The following is a 22,469-nucleotide window of genomic DNA, read 5'->3' on the forward strand; positions in this document are numbered from 1 at the left end:
ATTTATATTTACTCGAACACTTGACAAAATTAGATCGAACGACAAACACAAAATTAATATAAAAGAAAAGAAGAAGAAGAAAAAAATAGATGGAACGACGTAAAAACCGTCTTGGTCTCTAGTTGGAAATATTGCGGTAATAAGATATGTAATGAATTAATATAATGATGAAGGCGAAACACGAAGTTGAAGGAAAAGTTGGATTCGGTCCAAAGGGGGATTGACCGAGGCATGAAAAGCAGAGCCACCGCTTTACTTTACCTACTTTACTTTACTACCAGCAATCCCAATTGTCTGCGACTGCGACTGCGACTGGATTCATAGATATACATATTTCTCTATAATATTCAGATGTAATGCTAAAGCCTAAAGGTTATGTCAGTATTTACTTTGTTGAATACGATACTGATAAAGTAGCTCAAAATTGTGTTTTACCGACCGACACTCTTGTCTCTTCATGTTTCATGTCAGACTATTGCGACTGTTTGTTTCAGCGTATTTAACTGTTTATGATACGCAATCGGAAAACGATTTCGAAACTTTGCTTTATTAATATCTCTTTGCACCGAGTCATGAATTCATGATACATAATCTCCTGCTATTTTCTTTATTAACATAGCATTATTCAAATATTTTAACATATAAATAATTTTATCCTTCATTATTTATCTCTTTTAAAACTACTACTCTCTCGTGTACACTGTTATGTGATTTTCTTTTCTTAAAAGTTTTGTTTATATAATAAATTATTCTATTTAAAAGCTTATCTTTATATCATATATTGTTATGATTTTTTCCTTGAAAGATTTATTTATAAAACGAATCAATATTTTTCCGTATTTGTTATTTTTATTGTGTTACATCTTTGAAAATATTATTTGAATGGAAGTTTCAATTAAGTTGTTAAAAAACTATTCCTTCACTAGCTATATCATTTTAAATTTATAAAATAAAATAAAAAGGTAAATACATAGCTTGATTTCTGTAAACATTAATTGAGGTACTTTGTTATAAACATGAATTCCTTGTTAAATTTGTATCCCGACAAAGACAGGACAGGCTGTTGTGTTGCCCTGTTGAGAGTTGAGACTATCCTCGGCCTCGCACCTCGCCTGAACAACTTTAAAATTGAATTTCAAGAGTGCGGTGTGGCCCAAAAACATCCACTTTGATTTATTTAGTGAAGATCTGAAATTCTGAGCATTTTGTCTATTTGTCTTGATTTTAGCAGCAAACCTTTCACCTTCCTTCTCTTCTCCACTTTTTAAATAGGATTTTTTACTTCTTGGGCTTTTAGGCGACAAACGCAATAAAATTGGGCTCCAATTTTGTAAATCGTCCCCAGCGGCCCATTTTACATTATTCTGAGAGGGGAGTGGAGGGGAGGGGAGGGGATTTAGAACCGTACACGTGGCAAGTACGAAGAGGCGACACAGGCTGACTGGCACCGCCTGATATTGCTCATCACACATCACTGACGTTGCAAAAGTCAATGCCATTAAACTTGCCACTTAAAGTAGGGGAATGAAATGAAAGAGAAAGTACTGTGGCCCCCACCCACATTTTCTCATCATAACTCTTTACAGCTCATTATAGTATCTATAATTTTACTAATATGAGGGACTTTATACAAAACAAAATATAGCCCAATAAAAAAGTTTATATTTAAAGCCGAATTAATTATTAATAGAAGAAGATATGGTGAAATAAATATTGATGCGAGGTTGTGAGCAGAGCAGAGCAGAGCAGAGAGTGTTGAATTCCGTTCGGTCGCCTCGACGGGTGCACCAAAACAGTAATTTCACGTGGGCTGGTTGCTTCAGTGAAAGGCATCCTCTGCATTGTACGCATTTTTTATTTTTTTCAAGGCCCCACCCCACGTTGGATTTTATATGGATATTTTGATTTTTGTGCCTATTTTAGTCTTTTCTTCGCATAAAGTATTTCTTACCATCCGCCTACGCGCTTCTACCTGAGAATCCAATGGAGATCCATCATCGGATTAAAATAAAGGGTTCGTTGCCGCTTGACGAATAAAATGCCGTCCTCTGAGATATCTCATACTTTGTGTGTGACTTTTTGGATACGACTATTTGATACTGGCTCCCTACGTCTACGTCACCTCCTCCCAATAGGCACCGCACCGGACACGTCAGTCACGCAAAATATGACATATCTCAGAGGATACGCACTTTATTTGATATCTTAATAATTGTATCATATAATTTAATATGTATTATAAAAACATTTATACATATATCTACGGATATTTCCAATTCGTATTGGTAGAAAAATAAAAATAAATATGAATATGATTTTACCACTATTCGATCTGCATCGGATCGATTTGCACCTCTACGAATTTGTGCGATTTAAATAAACATATAAGATTTATTACCTGGTCCAAAGATGTACTCCAGAAGAGAGGAGGGGAGGAAAGGGGAGGGAAGAAGAGGAACAAGTATTTTGTAAGCTATTGCACAGTGAGACCTATTACTTTATAATTTAAGATGACATAAGGACATTTTTTGTACTTGAGATTCGTGAATAGTTAAAAAAAAAAACACCATTTTACAGTACCTGAGAGGATATGGATTCAGGGAATGACTGACCGCACTTGACCAATTTTTATTTACTTATTAACATTAGCAAATCAAAGAAGATTGTGAATTGTTTTCCAAAGATGAAGACAAATATTTACAGCAATAAATGTTCTGCAATTCAAATAACAATGAAAATCCGAATGGTTATTACTTATTAAAGAAGCACATTTCACTCCGAACTTGATTAGTTCAGATTCTCATCAGACATCACATCACATCTGGATCGAACCATAAAAAAAAGAGGATATGGACTCAACGACTCAGTAATTTGATGGAATTATATATAGCCATGCCCGAAATTCTTTCTATAACATACATAAAACAAAATTCAAAATTTTCACTCGTACCCATCATTTCTTCAAAAAAAATTTGTAATCTAGCGTTTTGTCAGGCCGAAACATTAGCAATACCAATACTGTGTTTCACTATGTTCAAACTAGTAACGGTTTTTCTCATTTCGTCTTCTTTTGAAACGCTCAGAGTCAGAGATCATAGCATAGCAACCGAGATGTATTTTTATTCTGGTAATTAAGATGCTGTAACAGGTGGATGTCTGTGACTGTGAAGTGAAAAAAGAATAGGAATCTGGTATCAATGCACTGATTCACTCGTCGCTTTATTTGATTAGATTGACCATCTTTTCATGTAACATTTGGCATATGAATCTATTGTGCAGTGTAGTGTAGTGTAGAGGATAAACACGATAACACAACATATCGATCGATCGAGATGTAATTAACATTGGCGCGTTATAATCTTATAACCCAAAATTATACAGGTCAGATCATGTGTTGCTTTTTGTTTCTAGATTTTCTTTCTCCCAAATTATAAAATAATTTTATAACCCAACATCAGAACAGAACAGAACAGAACAGAACATGTCAATTTGATTCTTATTTTCTGGTCGCTGTTTGGTGTACAAAATATTCTATTTCTCCTGTTCTGTCATAATCTCCTTAGGTCCACATTGACAATGCAATGTACTACACTTATGTATATTCTTCTTCTTCTTCTTTACAAAATAAATGAAGTTAATATAGACGAGTTGTGCAACTACAGAGAAATAGTAATATGGATTAGATCGAGGTTAACAAAAATTTGTCGTGGTATGAGTCCAAATTAGTGAAAGAAACACGCGACGTGATGTGATGTGTTTAAATTGAAGAATAGTTATATCACGTGAATGTTCATGCAGGAATATAATTACTTGTGATGTGATCAAATGCAATATAATTGGTCGTGTTTAATTATTTTTTCTAGAGTTGAAGTTAGTTCATAGAAATAAAATATAAATAAATGTTAAGAAATAGAAAAAAAATAAAAATAACATTGGAAAAACTGATCACGTAATGAGCAGTGAAAAAAATTGTATTGTGGTGACTAATTTTCAGAAGAAAAAAAATCAACAAATTATGTGCCATGCATGTTTTAAAAACTAAAAATAAAATAACAAGGTAAGTCGTGTAGTATAAGTGTATAACAAATAATGAAATGTTCCTAACGGATTGCGAGACGAATTAATTAAGACATTAGTTAGAACTGTTTACGGTTATATATATATAGATGTAGTTCTCTTTTTTTTTTTGAAGTGCTGCTATATATATATGTAATAAAAAGGTAAAAATATATACATGATTTAATAAATTGATATTAGTTTTCACGATACGTTGATTTCCGTTTGGCAATTCGTAGCTCAAATTACAGTCCTAGTCTGATGAATTAAAATAGGGAAAAAAGTTAGAATATAATTATCTTCAAATTTTCGTTTTTTAGTTACCACCAAACAATTGTGGCTAATATTCTAAAAAGAAAATCTAATAGTCAATCTTGTTTAATATAGAAAATATTTCAAAATGTGTTCATAGAAAATCGTTGCCTAACCCAATAAATAAATTTGAGAGACGTAAACAACTAAACAAGGAATTAATCATCTGAACATAAATTAAAAATATTAGACGAAACAATTACTGTTGTTGGTCAATAAAAATATAAGCAGGGATTGCTTATTTTTCCACGCAATTAATCCTTGCATTGTATTGCATGTATGACCAGCAAGTGGCCGCTTACAAAATTATATATATTTTGAATTTTCATACCATGTTGCGCATATGAAACCGCTACTTTTTTGTTCGTATTAATTGTGTCATGTATTGTAGGATATGTTGCTCAGATTTAGAAAAATAACCCAAAATTTAGCGACAAACACTCGTGGGAAGAGATTGATTAGAGCAGAGAAAGCGTGCAAGATATGATTTTGCATCATGTCAGAGAAGGATTACTTGTAATCAATTAAAGGGGGAATTTCACGTATACCCCTCAAAAACTTCAAATTTATGTATTTTCCCCTCTAAATTTTGAAAACTCACAAATTTACCCATTTTATTATCTTTTATATTAAAACTCATTCTAAATTTATAAACTACCCATTTCACCCTTAACTAAAAGCATAAAAATCCCATCGGACTCAAATTTAAATCTATAGGGTTCATCTACCGTCCTAACTGCTTTAAGATTCGAGCTTGCAAGGATCAACCCGAATCTTAAAGTGAACATGCACGAATATTGAAGAGATGTGCACAGATCTGAATACGATCCATGCGGATCAGAATTGCATTAAGATCCGTGCGCACTAGATCAGCACATATCTTGAAGTGAACACTCACAAATCTTAATATGATGTGCTCCGATCGGACAGTAGAGGAACCCTTCAAATTTAAATTTGAGTCTAATTGGTGTTTTATGCTTTTAATAAAGGGTAAATTGGGTATTTTATCAATTTATAATGAGTTTTATTATAAAAATATAATAAAATGGGTAATATCTAATTTTAAAGTTTAGAGGGGGGGAATACGTAATTTTGAAGTTTTTGAGGGGTATACGTGAAATTTCCCCTTAATTAAATTACAAAATGATGACAGAATTGGACTTCACGGGAATGTTATCTCTGCATGGAAAAGAATCTTCAGTACATGAAAAGGATATATTTTTTCTTATTTGTTGGATATCTCATGTCATAGCATTTGATTGAGAAATTATGAAAAGTATCTTAAATGACTAGTACATTTTTAAAGATAAATTTCATGCTTCTATTAATTGTTCAATATCATTTTGAAAACGTCTCTTGAAAACTAATACCACAGAAATAATTAATATTGCAATTTTGCTATAAAGTCCCTGTCAATATCAGAAAAGTCACACCTCTAGTTTTCTCTTTAGTTGAAAAGTAGTATGAATTACACAAGGAGGAGGAATGAATGCTGGAAAGCAAATATAAAGCAACTTAAGAAAAAACCTACTAAATATAACAATAAAGTGGAAAGACCTACAGAAGGAAAACCAAAGTGCAACTATGTCATTTTAGAATTTTAAATGTTCATTTTTGAGTTTTTTTTTTTTTTATTTACAAAACTAATAAAATGCATCCAGAAAAAAATGCATGATTGTTGCTTGATTAAATCTATAACTGCACATGTACTGTGCGTGCATGACAATTGTTCAAAATTAGCATTCAAAGATCTTATTTGTGCTTGATGAAATATTTTGATGTAAATAGCCCCAACATTAATTATTACTATTACAACCAACATGTGTAAAGGGATCCACTATTGGAAAAATTGCCAAACAGCTTTCAAACTAATTAAGAGAAAAAATAATATGATGGCAAGTATGAGTTGCTGTTTACATTTCTATGAATGAGGTTGGCAACATTGATCACTAGGGAAAAACCTTGAACAAACTCTCTACTACTGCACACCTCAAATAATTGCTCTGTGGGCTCCACTGGCAGTACTCTCCTACAACAATTAATCAGTGCCATGCCATGCCCTCTATTCCTTGAGAGGTACCTGATTACTGTTGACACAGCTTCTTGTTCTTGGCAACTCATCTGCATCGAGATTCGTTCTTTCACTGTTCTTGATGCAGGCGAACGATAGAGATAGCAGCGAAAGTAAACCGATTTTTTTTAAAATACCCAAATAATAAATAAAATTAATAAAAATAACCAGAATATCAAGAAATTTCTAAAAATACCCCCCCCCCCGCGGATAATATCCGCGCCCCGGAATATTAATTCTCCCCCGCGGATATTATCCGCGCCCCGGACTGTAAATTACCCCCCGCGGCACACGAATCTTGAAGCAAACCCGCGGCTCCGAATTTTTGCTTCCAAGCGCGGAAATTATCCGCGGGCCGACCCCTTTATTTTCAGATCCGAAACACAGATCTTGAAGCACTCTTTCTTCTCCAAACCCTGACCTGACCTCTGTCCGCGTGTTGGCCCCTTGCTCCGCCGAATCCCACCCGCCAGCACTCCCTTCCTCCGCCAAAACCTACCCGTTGCTCTCTTCTTGCTCCGCCCTACTCCATTGTTGGTCCGGCCCGGTCGATTCTTCCCTTCCTCTCTACATTGCAAGGTGGCAGTGGTGGCCGGTGAACCAGCAGAGGCGGCTGATCAGAGTCTCGATTTTCGATTGTTAATTTGTTAGTTTCCTCTTTCAATTAGTTTAGTTTGATTTTCCTCTTAATTTGTTAGTTTAGTTTGAATTTTGATTGCAATAAAAAAATTAGTGGTTTGAGGTTGAAAATATTGTAGAATTAGATGTAGGAGGTATTGCATTTTTGTATAGTTTGTAGGAATTTAAATGACCAAGGTTTAATTTATGAGAAATTTTAGAATGTAGGTGTTCGGTAAATTTATGAAAAATTTGTTAGGAGGTATGTTTTTTTTTTTTTTTTTTAAAAGACGTAATATTACAAGTAAACTATATTAAGTATATGAATACTAATAATTGATTATGATTAATATAATTTTTTTTGGAGAGAAGAAGCATATTATATTATTGATGTTTTTGGAGTCTTTTGAAATGCAAGTGACTTTATTTGAAAATTGTTTTTGGAGAAAAGAAGCATAGAATCCGAAATTATTTTTTAGTGTCATGATAAGTTTCTTGATGTTTATGATGTGTTCATGTGACATATTATATATTATTTAATCATTTATTAAACATATGTAGGTTTTAATAAATTTAGTTTTTAGTTGTTTTGAAATAAACAATCAAATAAAATTAAGGACTAATGCTATAATTAATGATGTACCTTGTACAATTTACAATTTTAGATCACTTATTATGTAGACCAAAAATTTAGAGCACTTGCTATAAATATCAAAGCAAGTTGGAAAAGTAATTATTCAAATATTCAATTTTTGTCCAATACAGAGTTTTTTTAACTAGGAAAAAAAATCAATTATGTATATTTGAAAAGTGAATCCAGCATAAATTTGGAGTATGTTAGAATAAGAAATAGATGTATGTAAGAATTTTTAAAAGAATGCAATGGTTGGAGACTTGGAGATTAAATTTGGAGTTATGTGCATAATGTAAAACCATAATTTGTTTGTATTTTAGGGAACATGAGTATGTAATTTTTTTTTTTAATAGCTTCTTATATTAGAGAATTTTTAAACTTGTGTAATTATAAGATTCGTATCTATTGCTCTGCAGCATTATTTGTTTGTTTGTGAAGAATTACAATGTTGTATTTGTCCATTTCTGTTATGAATCTCCTTTGTTAGTTAAACACTAGTACACTACCAAAATTGTAGTTATTGTTTGCATAGAGTAATTTCAATAGGACAAAAGGTTGGTTTTTGCTAATGAGCAAAAGGAAAAAAAATGATACTTTCTTACCTTTTACAGAGTATCTTTTTTCCTTGTCTTGGTAAAGTTTTAGTAAATATTCTTGTACAACAATATTAGATCTTTTTTAAAATTAGGACCATGATTTTTTTTTACGTTTTGGGTATTTTTAAAATTAGTTGAATTGTTTGCATTAGTTGAATTGTATATATAATATAATGTAATATATGTATTGTGATTAATTAGTTGAATTGTTTGCATTGGTCCAATTTCATGAATTGTGAGAATTGTGATTAATTAGTTGAATTTCTTTATTTCTTACATGTTACGGTAAAATACTAAAATTATGTTGTTGAGTAATTATTTTTAAGAGAATTTGTTGTGATCTTATTAAGTGTAAGATTAATTAAAATGACTTCTAATTTATTATATAGTTACAAATATTTATATCCTAACCGTGTGACTGTATATATATAAACCATTGTAATAGTTAACTAATAAATTAAATACAATAACAAATACAATAACTCTTTAACATTTTATTTAATAATAGTTAGGAATAAAATGACCCATATTAAATGGCAACACATATTTCAGTGATAAAGCATTTCTATTAGTTATGTAATTATACTAGATTTAATTATTTTATTATAAATAATGAATTAATGTAGCTTTCACTTTCATATAGAAAATTCATTTGAGTTTATTTTACCCGAATAATCCAATTTTTTGCATATTAGTCTAATTTAGCAAATTTTTACCGCAATTAGTGAATTGTACCCAATTGTAGCATGTCTAATTTTTTTTTAACGTAGGATGGCGGCTTGGGGACGGGGACGGCCTAGGAGAGTACCACCACCGGACCCTGATCTTGAGCCAATTCCCGATAACAGCACGGAACATTTCAGTCCTCTGTTATGGATGACTCACGCAAAGCACCGAGTTTCACTGGCGTCTATTGAGGTACTTGATTACTTTTTTAAGTTTAAATTTTGTGGAGTTGTCGTATTTTCAGTTTTTTATGTTATTTACTTCTTTCAACACAGAGTGAGGACACTGTAGATGCCAGGAGTCGGCATCCTAGTATACAGTACCACCCGTTGATGGACCAGTATCTGCAGAATTTGGGATTGCATCATTTGGTCGATATTATGGAGACGGAGACTAAGGCCATTAATGGGTCCCTCATTGCAGGACTAGTAGAGCGATGGCGCCCTGAGACTCAGACGTTCCACCTACCGTTCGGAGAGATGACAGTGACTCTCCAGGACGTTAGTGTCCTATGGGGGCTGCCCATCCAGGGTGAGCCTGTTGGTGGCATATCTGACCCCCTTGAGCAGGATGATGACATGATCAATGTCAGACTCGCAGAGCTGTTGGGAGCTGAAGGAGATATACGGGATTATAATGGGAAGTCGAGATACGCTATCAAGAAGACGAAGCTGCGAGCTCTGTTTGCGGGAGGTCTGGATCGGCATGCCACGGAGCTCGAGATTCAGAGGTACTCAAAAAACTATTAGGAAATAAATTTAAATTGTACTATAATTAATGTCGAAAAATGAGTTGCCTTCTAATTTTAATATTACAGATATACACGGGCCTTCCTGATGGACCTATTTGGTTGTATTATGTTCCCTGATTCGAGCGGTGATACTGTCCCGCTGATGTATCTGGAGCTGGTGCGGGACCTTGAGCCGGATAAAAAGTACAACTGGGGTGGGGCAGTCCTGGCACATCTTTACTTCAACTTGTACCAAAGTTGTCAGGTCAGTAAGTTCTTCTTATCTTATTTTAAATTTTTGAACATCTATGTGATGGCTAATATTCTTCAAATTACAGAAGAAACAGAAGGTTATGTACGGGCCAGTAATTTTACTGCAGCACTGGGCATGGTCACGGATACCGGTGGGGGTACCTGTGGGGATACACGAGTCTTAGTCTTGGTCTTAGCCTTAGGCGGCGTCGCTACATTAGTTTCTTCTTTCTTTGATCCATAACCGTAGTGGTTTTCTACAAAATCATCATCAGATATGTCATTCCGGTTAAAAAATTCATATATCTGCAGTTGTCTCGGACAGTCACTTCTAGTCTTTCCGCAAAAGCAACATGTGGGGTTTTTGTTTTCCTCGCTCTTTCCTCTAGTATTGTTGTCCATCCTTCTCGTCTACAATTTACAAAATAATAATTAGAAAAAAAAACGTTCATACATATACAAATAAAGTTAATACAAACCTCAAAATAAAAATTGTTCACAATACTTTGAAATAGTGCATTACTATGAAAGAGCACTGATGTTAATTTCTACGACTTCGAAGAAATTGGAATCCTAGTAATCGTCCAGATCCCCATGATGATGTGCTCCTTCTGGCTGGTTGCACTGTTTCTTCTTGCTGGTATGCTGTCCCAGATGGTCCTGCGCCAGATGTGCTCCTTCTAGCTGGTTGAACTGCATCTTCTTGATGATGTCCTGCTTGAGATGTGCTCCTTCTTCCAGCTTGAGATGTGCTCCTTCTTCGCTGGGTAGTACCTGAAGGCCCTTGCATCCCAACCGCCTCTCCTCCTGACAGTCTTTCTCCCATTGCCTCCCTAAACATCATAGTTGCATTTTCACGGTCAGCTGTACGGCTTCTGGATGTGCTTCGCCGCGCCCCTCGCAATCCGCTTGACTCTGCCATGACTCGTTCGTTTTCTGCTGCATTTGCTGCGTTATGAGCATCTGCATCCCACATATGTTACTTAATAACCTGTTCAATATTGGAATGAAATGTAACCATTTTTCAAGGTTGAATGTTACATACCTCGACTCTGCCTATCAGTAGTGGAACGGCGAGGACGGTGCCCCTGTCGCCTACCTTGCATTTCATCCATGGTCATTACATGACGGATGTGTTTTCTCCTACCACGCCGTATCCAATCTTTGTTTGGCTCAATTTTAGGAGTAGTGGTCGCAGGCCAATTTTCAGGATTGCCATAAGGAACAAATACAGCATTCCAAGTACTCAAAAGGTAGTCCACCCTATACCGGTGGTCAACAAATAAGTCGGGTGACCAGTTTTTTTGGCGACAGACAACTAACACATGAGCGCACGGAATTCCAGTTAATTGGATACCTCTGCATGTACATTCAACTGCTCTCTCCGGCCCGAATGTCACGATATACTGGAACCTTCTATGAAGCATGGACATAGTTCCATCCTGCATTTGGACTACTGGAACATATTCATTTGGGCCCGTGACTTCGTACTTACCTTCGCCGTGCGAGTATGCGATGACATCCATTTCTATAGCTTTCACCCACCGTTTGGCGAGCTTAACATGTACCCGTTCGGAAAAAGGCTTTCCTGCATCCCTTTGTTCCATCGCTGCCTGCCGCCGCTGCACAAACCAACTATTGCACTTGTAGAATGTCTCCTCCACAAGTGCAGCCACGGGCAACATACGGCTCTCCTTGAAGACAGCGTTAAGGGACTCGGAGCCGTTTGTTGTCATGATACCAAATCGGTATCCTCCATCACAGGTTTGGAAAATTTTATCAAAATTTGATTGCTCCATGACATCATTAGGACGTACTTTGCCCACTCTCCTTAAAAAAGCATTACACCTCGGATTTTGCTGCAATAGAACAAAGTCAAATTACACAAAATGCATCTTAAATAATCGAAAATGACATAAATTAGACAATATTAGACATACCATGGCGAAATCTTCGAACATCTCCTTCAGCCTTCTTGGCTTCTTCTTCCTGGCTCCTAGTTTGAACCTAGTTCCGTACCATGCGTCCTTCCCACAGGCCTGGACAAGGTTATCAGCAACGTGTTGGATACAATACCTGTGCACAAAATTATCACTGTCCCATCCGTATTCAGGTTTCAATGCAGCTTTTATCCCCTTGTGTTGGTCTGATATAACACATACGAATCTATTAACACCAATCACATTAATCCTAAGCCAATGTAAGAACCATCCCCAATTATCTTCATTCTCCTTTTGCACAATTGCAAATGCTAGGGGTAGCAATTGGTTCTCGGCATCATAGCCGCAATCCATCAAAAGTCTTCCCTCATACCGCCCAGAAAGGAAGGCTGCATCTATACTGATCACCGGCCTTAGGTAACCAAATGCGGTGATGCATGGTCCGTAAGCCCATGCCACGGCCACGAATTCCACAACACCTTGCTTGACCAGTCCTGTATCTTTATCGAAGCTCGGCTTGGTCCAAAATAGGTGCCTCGAGCCAGGATTCTTGTCACATATCCCGAGAAGTAATAGTTTCATAAAGTTGTACGACTCCTCCCAACTCCCAAATTGCCGGGCTACTGTAAGCTCGCGACCTCTCCAAAGTTTGTTGTACTTCGGGGTTATACTGCCAAACCTAACTTTCACGCAGTGTGCCACACTCCGGATGCTCATAGTGGGGTTTTCCTTAATGTTAGGCCCGATGATATCTGCGATAATTGATGCCGTCAATTGTGCATGGTCGATCCTGGTGTACTCAGATGTGCATGTGTGAGTCGTGTCTTGCTCAGTTATCTTCCATGTATCTCCAATTTTTGTTGCTCTTGCCTTCAGTTTAAAACGACAACCCGAAGTGCGGCATCTAATTTCTAGCTTGGATGTGTCACTTCTCTTCGTATATATCTCTTGGTTCTTGTCAACATGGTACTCTCTGATCTTTTTCGTCAGTTGCTTTTTGTTGGCGAAGAATTGGCCTGCTGCGAGCTCACTCTTGTATTCAATCCGATGACCATATTAAGAAACATCTGCTTCTTGAAAAGCAGATGTGTCATTGAAGTTTAGGAACGGGTGAGTCTCAGAACGGCCACTTAACAGCATATCTCTATTTTGCCTCACAGTTGGCTGTGTGTATTCTTCTTCATCTTCTTCATCTTCTTCATCTTCCTCATCTACCTCATCATCCAAGTCTCCTTCCCCCCATTCATCCCCAGTTTGCAGATTCTCATCCGGTACCTCGTTCATAAATTCAAATTCTGACTCGTTTGGATCTTCATGTACTGGTGGCGGTCTGGGGTAAGGATTTGGTTCAGGTCCAGGTAAGAATGGAGAACCTACGGATATAGGTGGGATAAAAGGTGGACATTGTGGTTGGGGTTGGATAAAAGGTGGAGATTGGGGTGAATTACTGTATATTTCTGGTTCTGGTTCTAGTACTGGCATTGGTTCGGGTACGAATAGAGGAGTGTGTGGTTCATAATTTGGTTGATAATTTTCTACAACCAAATTTTGGGATGAACATCTAGCTCCTGACTCTCTGTTAATTCGGCATGCAAAAACTTCCAACAGAGGATCACCGGACCTCACAACCTTCCTAAGCAGGCCTCTAAATGCTCCTTCATCTCGCAATGTGATTCTGAGATACTTTCCTGCTTGGAGCATACGGGCCTGTATTTCTAATTTCCAGTGATTCCTATTGTAGCCGCTCGCTTCATAAATAAGCGATTGCAACTCCTCGAATGAGAAATTTTCTTCAACCCAATACGTATTTACTGGAGGTTTGGAGTAACGTACACCATACTGATCATTTATGAATTTCCCTCCAAAATGTAATGAAATTCCAATAGACATTGCCAATGAACTACATTCGTAAATGTCAAATATTTGGTCAGTTTACTAATTTCAATTGTCAACAGTATTTAGGAACGGTATATATGAACAGTATTTAAACAGTGATTGAACAGTGCATATGAACAGTAACTCTACAGTACATATGAACAGGGCATATGAACAGTATTTGGGAACAGTGATTCTACAGTGTTTGCACAGTACATATGAACAGTAATTCTACAGTGTTTGAACAGTACATATGAACAGTGAACAAACAGGTGTGAATAGTGCATAAACAGTGCGTGAACAGTAAATACGTATACGTACATTATAAAAACAGTGCATGAAAAGAAAATACACATAAATAGTAAATACGTGAACAGTGCATACCTGAGTTACGATGCCTTTTCCTTCTCTCCCTCTTCTTCTCGTCTCTTTCTCTTTCTGAAATCTTTCTCCTTCTCCTTCTCTCTCTCTCTCTAAGGAGAGAATTTATAAGAAAAAATTGCAGCAAAAAAAAAAAAAATATTAAACGGCCCGGAGCGCGGATATTATCCGCGGGGGGGATTTTTTAATCCGGGGCGCGGATAATATCCGCGGGGGGGAATATTTATTCCGGAGCGCGGATATTATCCGCGGGGGGGTATTTTTATAAATTTTGTTGAAACTTGGATATTTTAATTTAATTTATTTATTAAATGGGTATTTTTAAAAAAATCGGGAAAGTAAATATTGCATAAAAGGGCTAAGCAGCCCCTTTAAATTAATTAATTTTTTTTTATCCTTTAAATTTTTTAACTTTTACAAAATTATTATTATTTGTCCCCTTCATAGATGAAATTTCATAAAACTTATTCATCTAGTCCTCCCAATCTTAATTTTCTGGTTCCACTCCTGTACATATATGTAATATACCGAGTTCTATTTCGAAAATATTTAAAATATCGAACTTGCAAAAGGAATTGCTCATTTTTCACACAGACTTAATCCATGAAAATAAGATATTGTTAGGTTTAAAAGAGATTGATATAACAATGTAAAGTATAGCAAACAGCCAAAATTTGAAATGAATTGGTAACAAACAACACAGAGATATGGAGCCATTCTTTGGAATTCGTATCTCCTCTGCATTAACTCAAAAGGAATCTTTTTGAGTTAATGAGTCTTGACCGTCGGTTCTGTTTTAAGATTCGTGCAGACTAAATCTGCACTAATATTAAAGGGGACCCCCTATGTCGGATTGGCTTCCTTTGATTATTCGTGCATGCATTCCATTGTTTGACCGGAAAGAAGGAAGGAAGGAAGAATTATTATTTGGTGAGAAGGAATGTGTGGCCCATGCATATATTTCTGTCACAAAATGGATCTATGAGTGCTCAAATCAGACATGACCATGACCATGACCTGCTGGTATAAACATTAAACAGCATGGCAACTGTGCAAGAGGGTCCATGTAAATATGTAATGAACACATGAGCCTAAAATTAAATTCGCTCCTGTTTAACCCAAACTACATATACGGTATCAGCTACACAAATATACGTATTACTGTATGTAGTTAACAAGTGGATAGAAATAATTAATACCCGGGATGGATAATGGATTTCTCTTTTTATGAACCGCAACAGTTTTCTCTATTTGTGCCTACTCCTTGTACCAGTTATTTTCATCCCTGCGCCTTTCTTTGTCTGGCATGGAATCATTTCCTTTTATCAAAATTTTGGAATACATCATTCACCAAATATGCTCTGCCAAAGTAATTTCTACAGTAAAATACCATTACAAATTAAACCACTTTATAAACAATACTGGAATTGGATTGATGCATCTTAATTGAATTGTGATTTTTACGTCTAGACCTTGCTAAGATTGGTTATTTTTACTACATTAAGCAAGAATGATTGTAATGTTATCTACGCACCACCAAAGAATTTACAAGTACCGACATGTCACGAGGCTGCCACCCTTGACTAGTACGTAGAAAATATGTGCATGTCACTCTTACAAAGTACTCAGTAATATCTTCATACCATATAACTTTGAAAATAAAAAAATAAAAAATCAATTTCATGTCAATTTTGTATTTTTTTTTCAAATGATAACTAAAAAAATTGGATAAAACTGACAATATAAGTCCCTATCAACTTTTTTTAATTTTCCAGTTAGGCAAATCCACCTGTAATAGTAGTTGTTTATGGACAATTCATTCTATGTTGGAGATATTTCTTCTTCAAAATAAGATCTAAATTTTTTATTTGTAAATTATCCCACAAATATTTATGGATTTATGGGTCATTACTCATTAGTAAAATACATAAAAGGAATTGACGATGTTGATGAGACGCTCATGAGATCTCTCTTTGACATAATTATGACAACGATACTCTAAAAACCTTACTACTTCCACATAAAATGATTCTATTTATTGTTATTTTTTTAGCTTCCGCAGGTATTTTCATTGCTCAGGATAAATCTATTACACATAGTTTCGTATCATACAATTTTCGTACTAGTACATAAAATATTACAACTAAATCACTTTACAAAAGTAAACAAGAAAAATCATAAAATAAAAGTAAAATGAGGGGTTTCTGTCCCCAAATTGGTAGATATATATTGAGCCTGCATGATTTTTTGTCCTTCTATTCAAATTGGTAGATTGTAAGCCTACAAAATATCTTATTGTTAGCACAAAACAGTGCTGCTGCAATCAAGGCGAGACAGAGATATCCAGGAAAGCATTCGCACTCAGATAGAGTTTGTGCCTTATTTATTTAAAAGGAAACACAGAATAACGATATAGGAAGAAGAAGAAGAAAAAAGGGAGAAGGAAGAGGAAAGCGATCAACATCAGCGCATTATCATTAACCATAATTCCATAAACATACCTTATTAATACATACATATAGTAGATACTATGGTAAATGTGGAGCGAATTCAAAACACTCCCATTCGAATCCGGAGAGTTACGGAGGAGCGAGAGAGATTGATCAGACCTGTTAGACAAAAGCACCTGCTCAATTGGAGTATAGCAGAGTGGATCCGAGAGTAACAATCAGATCCATCAGAGAGAAACATCTGTTCAGACAGAGACATAATGATAAGCATTGACCAGATCTATTAAACATAAGTATACCCTTTTTTTATTTATATCCAAAAAAAATAATTAAATTTTAAAAAATAACCAAAGTTGGGTGTGATTTCGAAATCTACCCAAACCGATTTTTTTTTTCGGTAATTAAGTCTAAAATCGGAAAAAGAAATTCCAATTTTAAAATTCCAAAAGCAGCGCTAAAAAAAATAAAAATAAAAGAAACCGCAAAAAAAATTTCCGGTTTCAATATTTTTTAATTTAAATAGAAATATTTATAATTTTTTTATTTTTTATTGAAATATTAGAAATATTTAATATATTTCTTTGAAAATTGATGGAATACTATATAATTTGATTTCTTAGAAGGACTGCTACAAATAACCCGAATCAACATTTTTCATGCCGGTTTTTTTGCGGCTGTAAGAAAAATTAATATATTTATTTATGTGTTATTGGAAAAAAATAAAAAAAAATTGGATTCTCAGTTATTGATCCCAGTTCAAAAGTCGCTTCTACGCAAATACAGAAAATATTGTCATGTTTCTAATACATTTAATTTCTAAAAAGTGGTATTTATTTTTGAAAAAAAACAAAAAATTTAAGTTATTTAATGATTGTTATTAAAAATAATTTTGAAAATAAATACAAGTTTTTATAAATTAAATGTAATAGAAGGATCACAATATTTTCTGTATTACCTAGAAGTAACTTTTAAACCGCTATCAGTAACTCATAATCCAAACATTTTTATTTTTTTCTAATAATTCATAAAGAAATATATTATTTTTTCTTACAACCGCAAAAAAATCCAGCATGAAAAATGTTGATTCGGGTTATTTGTAGCAGTCTTTCTAATAAATCAAATTATATAGTATTTCATCTATTTTCATAGAAATATATTAAATATTTCTAATATTTCAATACAAAAAATAAATAAATTATAAATATTTCTAATTAAATAAAAAAATCTGAAAAAAGAAAAAAAATATTGAAACCGAAAAAAAAAATTTAAGGTTCTTTTTTTAGGCGTTGGTTTGGAATTCGAAAACCGGAAAAAAAAATTCTGATTTTATACTTAATTACCGGAAAAAAAAATTCCGGTTTGAGTAAATTTCAAAATCCTACCCAACTTTGATTATTTTTTTTAATATAAATAAAAAAAATCGGTAAGTATACGCTCGGATTATATTTATTTACCGTGCGTGTCACATGGTACACTGACCAGTGAATAAAATCAATCTATTGTGGACCGAGAAAATCATTGCATTAATTGATCGGTAGTCAGCGATTACAAGTGTAAGATGCAACATTATTTTGGAAGGATTTTCTTAAAGTAAAGTTGGAGTTACTCAACTGTTTTTAATATTTGTTGTGGATATTTTAACTGGATTTCAACTTTATGATCTTTCACACAGAGCACATTATTATTATTTTTATGACTAAACTGAATATTGGTTCTCTTGAATATTTGTCTATCATTTCTCATTTTAGTAAATGAAAGGCCCGAGCTTAAAAATTCTGATAGATTATGAATTAGTATTTGATGTGCTTTCCTGACTCCTGAGTAACTGTCATGACAAGTTGGATAATTCAATTATTTAAAATATCTATTTTTAACTTTTGGTTATTTTTGTTGTGTTAAATGAAGAATTAGAGAAATTTGTTTATAGTTACCAAATTAAATGTAAAAACAAATTAGACCGCGCATATAGAACAACCCTGTCTCAACCTAAGAAATTTTTTTATAAATCACCATCACGGACTATAATTTGTCATTATTTTATGTTGATAGACATCATATGCAGTACAAATTTAATTGGGATAATAAATTATAATAACCAAAAGATGTACTTTCTTTGATTAATTACCAATTTAGCCCAGATACATTCCCTGATTCCCTCTCTTCAGTCTTCACCAACCGACCTACACTACACATGCAAATTCAATCTCCTACTATACTACATTACTACTATGACTATCTAACAATGCAATGAGCCTTGTCAAGTACTCTTTTGCCATCACTAGTCTAGAGTCTCGAGTCTCGACCTCTTTAACAAGCCCTAAACCTAACCTAACCTAACCTAACCTAACAGACCCCAGCCTTCAATGCCTCTCACAATAGTCTCCAGTTAATGCTCAAGGAGCACACGTGTCCCGTCCATGTACTTGCTGTTCATCACATCTTCTCCATTTTTAACGCACTGCAAACATCCATTGCTCTGTCATTAAGGATTCATAAGTGATCTTTTGGTTTTGTCTAGTTCCTCCTCTATCGGAGAAGGAGATCACCTGCTCTCCGGGGTGCAGGAAAATTATGTCCTCTCAGTCACTGTTGGTGGGGCCGGTCACTGTTAATTTTTGAACTGGGGGTTCACCGACAGTGACTCTGGAGCCAGAAAATTCCTGTCTTCAGAGGAGCAGAGAATTCAATCTCCTCTATCTGAGTGAGTCTATGGACTACAATAATATGCATGTTACAGATCAATTCGTGTAATGAATATTTATATAGTCTAAACAGTCTATATGAACAATTAAACATTATTTTCTTATGAAAATGCACTTGAAAACCAAATATTTGTATTATTTTGAGATAAAAATTAAAAAATAATTAATTAATTTGATATTTAAGCATATTTATATACGAAGATTATAATAATGATACAGATTAATTATTTGAACTTAAAAATGGAGATACGATTTCATTATACGGCCGTTCTATTATATTATTTACATATATATTACCATAGCTTCACTCGAACTAGTTACATAAGTCACGCTGTCACGAGCAGAGACAGTACATCAGGACTATGATATTTAATATCACATTTCTCCATTTATTATATATATATAACATAACTGGCCTAAAACTTTATATTAATAGCCTAAATAGTTCCATCAGTGCACGGACACTGACTAGTTTATACCTTAAGGCCCTGTTCGACGGCCTGCGAATGAGAATGGGAATCAATAATTTTGAACTAATTTTTACTGTTCATCGTGGAAAAAATAACTTGGCTCTCAGTGAATTTTTTGTTCCCACAGTGAACAGTAGGGAGCCGAACGGGCACTAAATTTGTCCATGCTTCAATTAAATTTATCTCTCTCTTGTATAGTTGTATTCTTCACGGTCACGGGCAATGTATTTCTGCCTTCACTGTTAACATCAATTCATATTTATATATATATAGAGTAGAACTAGGGTGCTCTTGAGCTTACCAAAGTTTTGGTGAGCTTAACTCTAAAACTCATCAAATCGATTTCAAACGACGAATCCGAACCATTGAAACCTGCCTACCTTACGTGTGATGCATCTACATGTGAAATTTTTAAACATTCAAATTAATTTAGTATAAAGTCAAGTGGTCAAAATTAAAAGGTTAATAAATTAATTTTAGTGCATTCATTTTTTGAACGTTTTTGACCGCTTAACTTTATACTAAATTAATTCGAATATTTAAAAATTTCACATGTAGATGCATCACACGTAAGGTAGGTGGGTTTCAACGGTTCGGATTCGTCATTTGAAATCGATTTGATGAGTTTTAGAGTTAAGCTCACCAAAACTTTGGTAAGCTCAAGAGCACCCTAGTTCTACTCTATATATATATATATATATATAGAGCTGGGCTACGGTGAGTTGCGAAGTAAAGCGACTATTTTACTTCACGCTCATATTTTGTGATTTTAAAGTTCAAAACGTAGATCCGAACCGTTCATCTTGTTCTCCATATTGAAATGTGCTTGGAGACCAAATTTTACATTTTTTGGAATTTTTTTACTATTTATTAAGCAATTTTGAATGCCGCTGATCTGAGGGTTCACAAAATTTTACTGTTTTTACTGTTCACAGCAAAACAGCAGTTTTCAAAAATGCTTAATAAATAGTAAAAAAATTCCAAAAAATGTAAAATTTGGTCTCCAAGCACATTTCAATATGGATTAAACATCTAACGGTTCGGATCGGTCGTTTGGGCTTTCAAAATAAAAATACGGCGTGAAGTAGAAACGTGTTTTACTTCGCAACTCACCGTAACCTATCTCTATATATATATATATATATATATATAGAGTACGGCTAACGCGCTTCCTCTAGCATATGGGCCGAAATACTTCCGGTGGAAATTTGAAATTTCAAAATCTAAAAAGTCGATCTGAACCGTTCATCTCCTTCTCCATATTAATATATGCTTGGAGACCAAATTTTACATTTTTCTGAAATTTTTTACTATTTATTAAGTCAATTTGAAAATCGCTGATCCAACGGTGGCTTAACAAAACAGTAAAACCATTAGATCAGCGATTTTCAAAGTGGCTTAATAAATAGTAAAAAGTTTCAGAAAAATGTAAAATTTGGTCTCCAAGCAGATATTAATATGGAGAAGAAGATGAACGGTTCAGATTGACTTTTTGGATTTTGAAATTTCAAATTTTCACCGGAAGCATTTCGGCCCATATGCTAGAGGAAGCACGTTAGCCGTACTATATATATATATATATATATATAGATGGGCTATGGTGCATTGCAATGCATGAACCCTCTTATGCATTGCACTATAAATCATGGATTTAAAGTCCAAATGACCAATCCGAACCGTTCATCTTGTTCTTCATATTAATATGTGCTCGGGGACCAAATTTTACATTTTTTGGAATTTTTTTTACTATTTATTAAGCAATTTTGAAAGTCGCTGATCTGATGGTCCAGAAAATTTTACTGTTTTTTACTGTTCACAGCAAAACAGCAATTTTCAAAAATGCTTAATAAATAGTAAAAAAATCCAAAAAATATAAAATTATATATATATATATATATAAATATGAATTGATGTTAACAGTGAAGGCAGAAATACATTGCCCGTGACCGTAAAGAATACAACTATACAAGAGAGAGATAAATTTAATTGAAGCACGGACAGATTTAAGGTATAAACTAGTCAGTGTCCGTGCACTGATGGAACTATTTAGGCTATTAATACACAGTTTTAGGCCAGTTATGTTATATATATATAATAAATGGAGAAATGTGATATTAAATATCATAGTCCTGATGTACTGTCTCTGCTCGTGACAGCGTGACTTATGTCATGATGGATATTAATTATATAGCATCTCATCTCATCTCATCTCATCTCATGAGAAAGACCATCATCCTGTTCCTGCCCCACTTCCATAACTTCTGGGATCTGCTGTGTCCATGCTTTTTATCGCTTATCAGTTGTTGTTTTCTTTAAACAACAACAACTTCACCTAATTCATTTAATTTAAATTACTATATATAAAGAAGTAATTGTAATTAATTGGATTGGATCATTGGACTTTGGAGTAGATATACTATGTCCACATAAGGGTCCTAAATTCTAAAGCACAAATCTGACATTGGATTTGGATTTGGAGGTACTGGAGCAGGAATACTTAGTCCATAATTTCAATATGTATCAACTAAAATTATATTTTTATACTACTATAATTGTTTGTTTTAAAAGTCAAGTCATCAAACTATTTAATATCTATAAATAAATTTATTCTTTTTAATTTCGAACCTATAAAATTTATTCTCCTTAATAATGTTTA

General features: G+C 34.3%; 2 protein-coding genes across 2 annotated transcripts in view; one reads left to right on the top strand and one right to left on the bottom strand.

The window, feature by feature from the left end:
- The window catches only part of LOC144547294 (nudix hydrolase 16, mitochondrial-like), an 82,028-nt gene that overhangs the window by 15,405 nt on the left and 44,154 nt on the right, over positions 1–22,469 (top strand). The gene's annotated exons all lie outside the window — the stretch shown is intronic.
- Positions 11,392–13,182, bottom strand: LOC144547173 (uncharacterized). Its single transcript, XM_078295764.1, has 4 exons — positions 13,151–13,182; positions 11,936–12,965; positions 11,491–11,854; positions 11,392–11,408 (listed from the first exon to the last, which is right to left on the bottom strand). The coding sequence occupies exons 1-4, from the start codon at positions 13,180–13,182 to the stop codon at positions 11,392–11,394; spliced, it is 1,443 nt and encodes a 480-aa protein (XP_078151890.1).

The sequence above is a fragment of the Carex rostrata genome, chromosome 31 (genome assembly GCF_964058835.1).
Source record: "Carex rostrata chromosome 31, lpCarRost1.2, whole genome shotgun sequence".
NCBI classification, from domain to species: domain Eukaryota; kingdom Viridiplantae; phylum Streptophyta; class Magnoliopsida; order Poales; family Cyperaceae; genus Carex; species Carex rostrata.

Excerpts from the sequence above, each read along its gene's own strand:
- LOC144547173 (XM_078295764.1), bottom strand. The coding sequence starts at position 13,182 with ATGAATGGGGGGAAGGAGACTTGGATGATGAG. Across the intron at positions 12,966-13,150 it reads AAGGAGACTTGGATGATGAG|TGAGCTCGCAGCAGGCCAAT; the intron begins GTAGATGAGGAA and ends TGAATACAAGAG. Across the intron at positions 11,855-11,935 it reads TGTTCGAAGATTTCGCCATG|CAAAATCCGAGGTGTAATGC; the intron begins GTATGTCTAATA and ends GTTCTATTGCAG.